Source organism: Salmo trutta, chromosome 23 (genome assembly GCF_901001165.1).
Source record: "Salmo trutta chromosome 23, fSalTru1.1, whole genome shotgun sequence".
In the NCBI taxonomy this organism is placed as follows: Eukaryota; Metazoa; Chordata; class Actinopteri; order Salmoniformes; family Salmonidae; genus Salmo; species Salmo trutta.
Window position 1 is genome coordinate 22,069,829 of NC_042979.1, and position 12,207 is coordinate 22,082,035.

The 12,207-nt window shown below is 44.2% G+C and overlaps 1 protein-coding gene across 1 annotated transcript; it reads left to right on the top strand.

Annotated features, from left to right (window-relative positions):
- The first annotated feature begins 834 nt into the window (after positions 1 to 834).
- On the top strand, positions 835 to 9,517 carry bspry (B-box and SPRY domain containing). Its single transcript, XM_029709455.1, has 6 exons — positions 835 to 1,525; positions 2,156 to 2,254; positions 2,416 to 2,646; positions 8,154 to 8,179; positions 8,296 to 8,420; positions 8,569 to 9,517. Exons 1-6 carry the CDS (start codon positions 1,133 to 1,135, stop codon positions 9,102 to 9,104), a joined length of 1,410 nt encoding a protein of 469 aa, XP_029565315.1. The 5' UTR covers positions 835 to 1,132; the 3' UTR covers positions 9,105 to 9,517.
- The last annotated feature ends 2,690 nt before the right edge of the window (positions 9,518 to 12,207 follow it).

The following is a 12,207-nucleotide window of genomic DNA, read 5'->3' on the forward strand; positions in this document are numbered from 1 at the left end:
CGACCCCCAGTATAATCAGTCATGTGCATATTGCTGCGTTTAAAAACAACTGGGAACTCAGGAATCTCCGACTTCAGTGCGTTCAAGACAAATGGAAACTCTGAAAAAAATTAAGCACGGACTTTGAATTGTCATCCAATTCAGAATCTCAAGTCATAAACTCGGTCATGTTGCCGCATTCAAAACAATTGGGAACTCGGAAAATACGACGTCAAATCGTGACGTCAGTGACCTTCAGGTCAGATAGTCGCGTCTCTAGAAAGAGGCCCGAGTTCCCAAATTGTAATTCCGAGTTGGATGACGGTTCAAATCGATTTTTACCAGTCGTAGTTATCCGAGTTCCCAGTCGTTTTGAACGTGGCACAAGAGTCTCAAAATACACTTTCATCATTGGCATTTAGGCCTAGCCTATACCATTTCGGGATAGCCGACGCTAAATGTAGGCTTATTTTGTTTAATTGAATTATACAATATTCAACTATATAGCCCCAACTATTGTCGGACTATTTAGCCTATACTAAACTATAATATATGTAAAGCTAAAATATCATGTAGGTTTTTTAACTGAAAGCTAAAATATCATAAAGGTTTTCTGAGACGTCATTGGTCCCATATTTCAATCTGTTTCAAGAGGAGATTCACGTCAGTCGGTCATTCAGATATAATGTCCATACAGTCGTCCTCCTCTTTAAATTTGTTTTATGTAAATTGTTGTCTTTTTATAATGTATTTTTCGTTATGTGTCGTACCCCAGTAAGACTAGCTGTCGCCATTGGCGTCGGCTAATGGGGATCCTAATAAATCAAATCAACGTAAGCCTACAATTCGACTAGAGAGGGTCATTGCGATATAGGATGTTGTGAGGTCAAATTACAACATCGAAACATTGTCATCATACAGGTAAAGGAGGTAGCATAAAATCAATGATAGCCAATAACATCCGAACAAAAATCGTTTTCATTGACACTGCCCCGTTGTTGCAGTTGTTGCTGAACTTGCTTTTCAGCTCTAGTGTAAGTGTTACTTCCGTGTTCATACCTTGATACACCTGTGTTATAACTGCAGTAGATTGGCTACTGAAGCCACCTGTCGCGTACTATTGCTATTAGCCTAGTAGGCTATTTGACGTGCCATGAGCGCGGAGCCAGAATCATGTGATTTGACACCTGTGTCTTTGCGAGACGACCCAGACACTGGAGTGGAAGTTCGAGAAAGTTCGGGAGACTTTAATATGGATTTACAACAGCCGATTTTCTTCTCGTTGGATGTACACCAACATGAAACTCAGTCAGCTAAAGTCGTCTCCAGGTTGTCTAGAAAGGCTGCTGCTACATCAGTGGTGACCACCTCCGACTCAGAATCCGGTATATTCTCAGGTGAATCGGAACTTTGCATGGAACATGAATCAGACCTGGACTGGTTCTGCAGCTCCGAGCAGAAACTCATATGCTTGCACTGCACCATAGTGGGATCCTGCCAGGGCCACACAGTGACACCCTTGGCCAGCAGAGTGACAGCCGTCAGGGTGAGTGCCCAGACTTTTCCTGGAATTATATTATCCAGATGTAGTCTCTTGTAGTAATACCATTAGAATATACCACCTATTAATAACACCATGTCCTTTTTGAGCAGTTACATTTAAGCTGCATATTGTGCGTCATATGGACCTTTGTCACAGTGAATGGGGCCAGGAGACTTTGTTTTCCTAGAGTTAGGAGTGAGAATGCAACAGGCAAACTGAGTATACCTTTGGTTACCTGGGGTACTACAGTACAAAGGGCCGTCTGGTTTGTGTTTCGAAAGTGTGTGTTCACATGCCTGGTGGGTGTGTAGGGTGTGCCACACTTATCTCACACCAGACTGAGGAGTTTCCCCTGTTGATGTGTCATGGGATGTGAGGAGACAAGAATTTCAAGCTGTTGGGAAGAGGCAGCATCAATTATCATCAGTGCTCTTCTAAATTATTTTCTATTTCAGGATACACAATGACATGTTGGTGATGGCAGTTCAGCACTACAGGAATAGGCTTATCAGGATAGGGGTCCCTGCTTTTGAAAATATACCTGATCAGCTCTGTGGTTTTCAAGTCCAACACAAGTCTTTTTTTATGCCAGTCACTGAATGTGTGTGTGTGTGTGTGTGTTGTCCTGAACAGAACCAACTGGTTGACATATGTGAGAAAATGCAGCTGCAGGCCCAGCGCATCGAGCGCTTTATCAACCAGACCCTGACTGCTAAAGAGCGGGCACTGCAGGTGAGCAGCCCTGTGACACTCACACTCAGTCCCTTATACAGCTTCGGAATCGCAACACTACATACAGCTTCGGAATCGCAAGCTCTACACACAGATATCTAATGGATTCCATCAAATCTTTTTGCTGTGTCCCCTATGCCCTCTGCTGTGTGTCCATGCAGGTAGAGGCTAGCGGGGCTCGGGAGCAAGTGGTGGCCCAGCTCAGTGTGGTGAGGGAGGCGGTGGAGGAGGAGGAACAGCGGCTGCTGGAAGCGGTGCAGAGGGAGGAGGAGAGGGTGGAGCAGTGCCTCCTCACCCAGAGAGCCCACTGGGGCCAGGCCCTGGCTATGCTCACACAGACACGCACACGTCTGGTGCACACCCTCACAAACACACCGGACATACAGCTGGCAGTGAGTAAGGGAGACGGGTACAGGAAGGGAGGGAGAGACCAATGATTTATATATACACTGGGGCTACAACTGACTTTTTCCGTTGGGACGTCCCTCTAAGGCACTTCTGCTAGCCTGCTAGCTCCGGCCCGCTAGCTGTCTGAATCGCCAAGTCTCCAGCTCGCCCAGCTATTCACTGGACCCAATTGATCACTCGGCCACGCATGCCTCTCCCTAATGTCAATATGCCTTGTCCATGGCTGTTTTGGTTAGTAATTATTGCCTTATTTCACTGTAGCCTCTAGCCCTGCTCAATACACCTTAGCTAACCCTTTAGTTCCACTTCCCACAGATGCGGTGACCTCACCTGCTTTAAATTATGTTTCTAGAGACAATATCTCTCTCATCGTCACTCAATGCATAGGTTTACCTCCACTGTATTCACATCCTACCATACTTTTGTCTGTACATTATTGAATCTATTCTACCATGCCCAGAAACCTGCTCCTTTTACTCTCTGTTCCGAACATACTAGACGACCAGTTCTCATAGCTTTTAGCCGTACCCTTATCCTACTCCTCCTCTGTTCCTCTGGTGATGTAGAGGTTAACCCAGGCCCTGCAGCCCCCAGCACCACTCCCATTCCCCAGGCGCTCTCATTTGTTGACTTCTGTAACCGTAAAAGCCTTGTGTCACGGGTGTCGTAATGTAGAGACCAAGGCGCAGCGGGTTGCGTGCTCATAATTATATTTATTATAGCGAACACGGAAAAACAATAAACAAAGAACGACAGCTAACAGATTTGCAGGCTAAACAACAGCAGTGCAAATACAACTACCCACAATCAACCAGGTGAAAACAAGCTCCCTATATATGACTCTCAATCAGGAAAAAAATTTTTTTATTGGGGGTGCCTCTCCGGCTTCCCCATCGGCGCGTACAATGCCTCATACCGGCGCCGTTCCGCCTTGGCTGCCTCTATTTCCTCAAGTGGGCGACGGTATTCCCCAGCCTGATGCCAAGGTCCAGCCCCGTCCAGAATTTCCTCCCATGTCCAGGTTTCCAGATAGTCCATATAATTCTTCCCCTGCTGCTCCTTTCCCCGCTGCTTGGTCCGTGGTTGGTGGGTAGTTCTGTCACGGGTGTCGTAATGTAGAGACCAAGGCGCAGCGGGTTGCGTGCTCATAATTATATTTATTATAGCGAACACGGAAAAAACAATAAACAAAGAACGACAGCTAACAGATTTGCAGGCTAAACAACAGCAGTGCAAATACAACTACCCACAATCAACCAGGTGAAAACAAGCTCCCTATATATGACTCTCAATCAGGAACAACGATGTACAGCTGTTCCTGATCGAGAGCCACACAGACCAACAAAGAGATATACAAACTAGAAAAACCTAGAATACCAAAACAAGAACATACACCAAAACCCCGGAACACATAAATAAAACACCCCTCTACATACACATAACCCCCGAACCACATAAAACAAATACCCTCTGCCACGTCCTGACCAAACTACAATAACAAAAAAATCCCTACTACTGGTCAGGACGTGACACCTTGGTTTCATGCATGTTAACATTAGAAGCCTCCTCCCTAAGTTTGTTTTATTCACTGCTTTAGCACACTCTGCCAACCCGTATGTCCTAGCCGTGTCTGAATCCTGGCTTAGGAAAACTACCAAAAACCCTGGAATTTCCATCCCTAACTATAACATTTTCCGACAAGATAGAACTGCCAAAGGGGGCGGAGTTAGCCTTCAGAGTTCTGTCTTATTTTCCAGGTCTGTGCCCAAACAATTTGAGCTTCTACTTTTAAAAATCCACCTTTCAAGAAACAAGTCTCTCACTGTTGCCGCTTGCTATAGACCACCTTCTGCCCCCAGCTATGCTCTGGACACCATATGTGAATTGATTGCCCCCCATCTATCGTCAGAGCTCGTGGTGTTAGGTGACCTAAACTGGGACATGCTTAACACCCCGGCCATCCAACAATCTAAGCTTGATGCTCTCAATCTCACACAAATTATCAATGAACCTACCAGGTACAACCCCAAATCCGTAAACACGGGCACCCTCATAGATATCATCCTAACCAACCTGTCCTCCACATACACCTCTGCTGTCTTCAACCAGGATCTCAGCGATCACTGCCTCATTGCCTGCGTCCGTAATGGGTCTGCGGTCAAACGACCACCCCTCATCACTGTCAAACGCTCCCTAAACACTTCAGCGAGCAGGCTTTTCTAATCGACCTGGCCCGGGCATCCTGGAAGGATATTGACCTCATTCCGACAGTAGAGGATGCCTGGTTATTCTTTAAAAGTGCTTTCCTCACCATCTTGAATAACCATGCCCCATTCAAAAAAATGTAGAACCAGGAACAGATATTGCCCTTGGTTCACTCCACACCTGACTGCCCTTGACCAGCACAAAAACATCCTGTGGCGTACTGCATTAGCATCGAATAGCCCCCGTGATATGCAACTTTTCAGGGAAGTTAGGAACCAATATACACAGGCAGTTAGGAAAGCAAAGGCTAGCTTTTTCAAACAGAAAGTTGCATCCTGTAGCACAAACTCCAAAAGGTTCTGGGACACTGTAAAGTCCATGGAGAATAAGAGCATCTCCACCCAGCTGCCCACTGCACTGAGGCTAGGAAACACTGTCACCACTGATAAATCCATGATAATTGAGAATTTCAATAAGCATTTTTCTACGGCTGGCCATGCTTTCCACCTTCAACAGCCCTGCACTCCCCCACAGCACCTTGCCCAAGCCTCTGCCATTTCTCTTTCACCCAAATCCAGATAGCTGATGTTCTGAAAGAGATGCAAATTCTGGACCCCTACAAATCAACCGGGCTAGACAATCTGGACCCTCTCTTTCTAAAATGATATGCCGAAATTGTTGCAACCCCTATTACTAGCCTGTTCAATCTCTCTTTCGTATCGTCTGAGATTCCCAAAGATTGGAAAGCAGCCGCGGTCATCCCCCTCTTCAAAGGGGGAGACACTCTAGACCCAAACTGCTACAGACCTATATCTATCCTACCCTGCCTTTCTAAGGTCTTCGAACGCCAAGTTAACAAACAGATCACCGACCATTTCGAATCCCACCGTACCTTCTCTGCTATGCAATCTGGTTTCTGAGCTGGTCATGGGTGCACCTCAGCCACGCTCAAGGTCCTAAACGATATCATAACCGCCATCGATAAGAGACAATACTGTGCAGCTGTATTCATCGACCTAGCCAAGGCTTTCGACTCTGTCAATTACCACATACTTATCGGCAGACTCCACAGCCTTGGTTTCTCAAATTACTACCTCGCCTGGTTCACCAACTACTTCTCAGACAAAGTTCAGTGTGTCAAATCGGAGGGCCTGTTGTCTGGACCTCTGGCAGTCTCTATGAGGGTGCCACAGAGTTCAATTCTCGGGCCGACTCTCTTCTCTGTATACATCAATGATGTCGCTTTTACTGCTGGTGATTCTCTGATCCACCTCTATGCAGACGACACCATTCTGTATACTTCTGGCCCTTCTTTGGACACTGTGTTAACTAAACTCCAGACAAGCTTCAATTCCATACAACTCTCCTTCCGTGGCCTCCAACTGCTCTTAAATGCAAGTAAAACTAAATGCATGCTCTTCACCTGATCGCTGCCTGCATCTGCCCGCCCGTCCAGCATCACTACTCTGGACGGTTCTGAATTAGAATATGTGGACAACTACAAATACCTGGGTGTCTGGTTAGACTGTAAACTCTCCTTCCAGACTCACATTAAACATCTCCAATCCAAAATTAAATCTAGAATCGGCTTCCTATTTCGCAACAAAGCCTCCTTCACTCATGCTGCCAAACATACCCTCGTAAAGCTGACTATCCTACCGATCCTTGACTTCGGCGATGTCATTTACAAAATAGCCTCCAACACTCTACTCAGACTGCATCCAATTTGCTATCACAGTGCCATCCGTTTTGTCACCAAAGCCCCATATACTACCCACCACTGCGACCTGTACGCTCTTGTTGGCTGGCCCTCGCTTCATATTCATCGCCAAACCCACTGGCTCCAGGTCATCTACAAGTCTTTGCTAGGTAAAGTCCCCCCTTATCTCAGCTCACTGGTCACCATAGCAGCATCCACGCGTAGCACTCGCTCCAGCAGGTATATCTCACTGGTCACCGCCAAAGCCAATTTCTCTTTTGGCCTCCTTTCCTTCCAGTTCTCTGCTGCCAATGACTGGAACGAACTGCAAAAATCACTGAAGCTGGAGACCCATATCTCCCTCACTAACTTTAAGCACCAGCTGTCAGAGCAGCTCACACATCACTGCACCTGTACATAGCCTATCTATAAATAGCCCGTCCAACTACCTCATCCCCCATACTGTTATTTATTTTATTTATTTTGCTCCTTTGCACCCCAGTATCTCTACTTGCACACTTATCTTCTGCACATCTATCACGCCAGCGTTTTAATTGCTATATTGTAATTATTTCACCACTATGGCCTATTTATTACCTTACCTCCCTTATCCTACCTCATTTTCACACACTGTATATAGACTTTTTCTATTGTATTATTGACTGCATGTTTGTTTATTCAATGTGTAACTCTGTTGTTGTTTGTGTCGCACTGCTTTTCTTTGTCTTAGCCAGGTCGCAGTTGTAAATGAGAACTTGTTCTCAACTGGCCTACCTGGTTAAATAAAGGTGAAATAAAATAAATAAACACTAGATGACTGATAGGGGGTGCTGTGTTGAAGCCACAGTGCCTCAATCTTGGCACTCACCCACCATTGTACTCAACGTCAATTATATAAAAAGGATAGTTTTAACTATGTTTTGCGGCTATACAGTGTTCGTTTACATTCACTTTGTTGACAAACATTTGAGTAAAACAAGCTTATATTTTGGGTATTCATGAGGTACGACAAGTTGAAGTAAGCTCATGAGGCATTTAAGTTATATTCTTCAAGAATCAATGGGTACAAATCATTAATTTATAAGTCCAAAAATGAATGTAGCTACTGCAGATTGCCCCTTTAAGGCATACTTTTACATTATATTCCATACATTCCTTTGGAGAACTGCTCTTACTGGGGAGTACCAAAATGGCTGACCGGTGGCTTCACAGCATCCTAATACATAGCATCAGCATTCCAGGGTGTTTCTAAATTATTTAGAGCAACTATAGAGGGTGGGACGCGGGAGTGTATAGATGTGGAAGATAGAAGGATTAAACAATAGGTGGCGAACAAGAGTGGTGATGCAAACGATGATGATGTTAATAATGATACATTTTATTCATTTAGCAGACGCTCTTATCCAGAGCGACTTACAGTAGTGAATGCATACATTTCATGCATTTTTTTTTTGTACTGGCCCCCCGTGGGAATCGAACCCACAACCCTGCCGTTGCAAACACCATGCTCTACCAACTGAGCCACAGGGAAGCCACATGATACACTTGATTGCTGTAAATGATCGTTGATGCTTTCTTGTGTTTCAGACCTCTGGCCAGGAAATAGCTGAGAGGTAAATATTCTGTTTTGACATGTATATTTGCTCAACCACTTGGTGAAGCAATCCTGCATTGTTCATTAGCCAGATTGACATTACTTGCCGTGTGTTTGTGTGTGTGTGTGTATCAGGATTGAGGAGGCAGAGGGGGTGGGTGAGCCTCATGACACCGACCATCTCAACCTGAACGCCAGCTGTAGTGACAGCAAACTCATGAGGGGCCTGTGGGCCAGCGCCATACTGCTGGGACCAACTGGTAACATGATACAGGCCAGGGCAACTTCTAGTTGTTCAGGATACAGTAGTTTCAAATAGTTGCAGTTAATAGTGTCTGAACAACTGGCAATAAGTGCTTAATTAATTCTGAATAAAAATACACTCTTCTCTTCCCTCTCTCTCTTAAGCTTATGGTTCAGCAAATCTAACATTTGACCAGCGCACCGTCAGCTCCGTACTTTCCCTCTCAGAAGACCTTTGCACTCTGACCTTCCTGCCTAAGCGGTCACGCCAGTCACCGCCCTACGACCCGGCGCGCTTCGACTGCTGGCCCAATGCACTGGGCACCCTGGCCATCTCCTCCGGCACCCACAGCTGGGTGATTGATATGGGTGAGAGCGGGGCCTTCAAAGTGGGGGTATGCTACTCCAGCATGGGGCGCAAGGGCTCGGGCAACGACTCCCGCCTGGGCTACAACGTCCAGTCCTGGGTGCTCTCCAAATACGATGGGGACTTATCCTTCTGCCATGCGGGGAAGAACACACCTCTGCATGTGGTCCACAAGCCCAAGAGTCTAGGGCTACTCCTGGACTGGCCTAGTCAGACCCTGGTATTTTATGACCCAGACTCCAGTGCTGTGTTGCACTCGGTCAGACACGCCTTTAGTGGCCCGCTGCTGCCAGCATTTGCTGTGGCTGACCGCAGTGTCACCATACTGCACTGACCTCTGAAGTACTGTAACTGTTGAAGTACTGTAACTGTAGTGTCAATGATATTGAATTACGGGTAACACTTTCATAAGGCATATCATATGAGTTGATAATATAACAGTGAAAGGGCTCATTAATGCTTACAACAAGTAGTACTGCATTATACCTGCTGATAAAATGGTACTGAATTACTTATAATATTTGTACATCCTACTAATAGAATACTATCAAAGCTTCACAATGTATTTGAATGTAATCAAATTGGCCAAAATTAGGCCCTTATGTCTGTCTGCATTGAAGAGGTATGCAGAAAGTTTTTTGATGGGAGATATATTTCTAATTTATTCTTTGTTTATTTTAGTCTGAAGTAATGATTCTGTAGAGATTTCTGTATGAGTCTGTTGATAAAATTATACAATAGTCCTAATGTGTCATACTGTTGTCATTTTAGATATAGGAGTATGCTATTTATATTTCTTATACTGTTATGATAATTTACTGTAAGTGAAGTGACTGTTTGAGACCTTTTCTATCTTTTAAAGAGACAACTGTCTGAAGGAATGGTTGATCCATACGCATACAAATATTTGTTAATTGTCTGATATGCAATGTATGTCTCTATTGAAACTCACATCCTACTTTCCATCCATCCGTCAGTGGGAAGAAAATTAATGAAATACCAGACTCAATGCAAGAGACACATTCTAAAAATGAACAGCAGGGGGCAATGTAGTGTGTGTCATAGTGATGCGGAGGTTGACTCGTAACCCGCAATCCCTGCGGTTAAAGGGTTGAATAAAGAGAAAACGATACCTTTAAAAAAAATCCATAAATGTATAAGTCTTGTGCAATTTATATCTATAGGCTACATTTACGTTTTTATTTCATTATTTTAGGCTATCTGGCATTAGTGCGTAAGCTTAAATTTAACGCTGCGATCACACCGACAGTGTTTGAATTTTGGTACACAATAATTACATTCATTTCCAATTAAACGCTGCATTTGCTTTTCGGCATTGCGTTGCGGAGGCAGTTGCAGTGCGTTCGGTGTGATGGCTTGACAGAAATGGTAGCAGAAGGTGAATGTTGCTGTGTACCATTTTGTGCCACGACACTGTCAGTGTGATGAAGCCTCAGGTACACACCGACAGTGTCATTGCGCAAAATAGTACGCAGCATAATCTGGATATGTATGCAACAAAAGTTCAACATTCACTTTCTGCTACCATTTCTGTCAAGCCGTCTGCGCATACAGTTTGACGCATATGTTCGATAAATCCAATGTATGCACCACACCGAACGGACTACAACTGCCTCTGCAACACAATGCTGCATGGCAAACGCAGCGTTTCATTGGAAATGAATGTAATTCTGGTGTACCAAAATGTAACACTGTTGGTGTGATTGAAGCGTGTGCCTGTATGTGCACCAAATAGCCTACAAGCCAATCGCCAAATGTTATTGGGAACTGGCAGAAAAAGTTATGGAGGTAAAATGGACAATGTCAGAGTTTAATTAAATAAGAGAAAAGCTGCGAAAAGTAATGCTTGGTGAAATGGTAAAAGAGGATAACAGTTCCTGCTATGTTATGTGTGATGATTGTGAGGCTTGTGGAGAAATATGATTTATTTCATTCAGCATTTTCCGTAATTGCATTTTCTCCTCGTTCCCTAAACGTCTTTGCTCGTTAAAAGAAGCAAAGATGACAGAGAACTTTACCAATGTCAACTAGATTTAGGTCAGTTAGGATCACCACTTTATTTTAAGAATGTGAAATGTCAGAATAATAGTAGAGAGAATGATTTCTTTCAGCTTTTATTTCGTTCATCACATTCTCAGTGGGTCAGAAGTTACATACGCTCAATTAGTATTTGGTAGCATTGCCTTTAAATTGTTTAACTTGGGTCAAATGATTTGGGTAGCCTTCTACAAGCTTCCCACAATAAATTGGGTGAATTTTGGCCCATTCCTCCTGACAGAGCTGGTGTAACTGAGTCAGGTTTCTAGGCCTCCTTGCTCGCACACGCTTTTTCAGTTCTGCCCACACATTTTCTACAGGACTGAGGTCAGGGCTTTGTGATGGCCACTCCAATACCTTGACTTTGTTGTCCTTAAGCCATTTTGCCACAACTTTGGAAGCATGCTTGGAGTCATTGTCTATTTGGAAGACCCATTTGCGACCAAGTTTTAACTTCCTGACTGATGTCTTGAGATGTTGCTTCAATATATCCACATCATTTTCCTGCCTCATGATGCCATCTATTTTGTGAAGTGCACCAGTCCCTCCTGCAGCAAAGCACCCCCACAACATGATGCTGCTACCAGCGTGCTTCACGGTTGGGATGGTGTTCTTTGGCTTGCAAGCCTCTCCATTTTTCCTCCAAACATAACGAGGGTCATTATGGCCAAACAGTTCTATTTTTGTTTCATCAGACCAGAGGACATTTCTCCAAAAAAGTACAATCTTTGTCCCCATGTGCAGTTGCAAACCGTAGTCTGGCTATTTTATGGCGGTTTTGGAACAGTGGCTTCTTCCTTGCTGAGTGGCCTTTCAGGTTATGTCGATAAAGGACTCGTTTTATTGTAGAAATAGATATCTTTGTACCTGTTTCCTCCAGCATCTTCACAAGGTCCTTTGCTGTTGTTCTGGGATTGATTTGCACCAAAGCATGTTCATCTCTTGGAGACCGAACGCGTCTCCTTCCTGAGTGGTATGATGGCTGTGTGGTCCCATGGTGTTTATACTTGTGTACTATTGTTTGAACAGATGAACGTGGTACCTTCAGGCATTTGGAAATTGCTCCCAAGGATGAACCAGACTTGTGGAGGTCTACAATCTTTTTTTCTGAGGTCTTGACTGATTTATTTTGATTTTCCCATGATGTCAAGCAAAGAGGCATTGAGTTTGAAGGTAGGCCTTGAAATACATCCACAGGTACACCTCTAATTGACTCAAATGATGTCAATTAGCCTATCAGAAGCTTCTAAAGCCATGACATCATTTTCTGGAATTTTCCAAGCTGTTTAAAGGCACAGTCAACTTAGTGTATTGAATGTAAACTTCTGACCCACTGGAATTGTTATACAATGAATTACAAATGAAATAATCTGTGAACA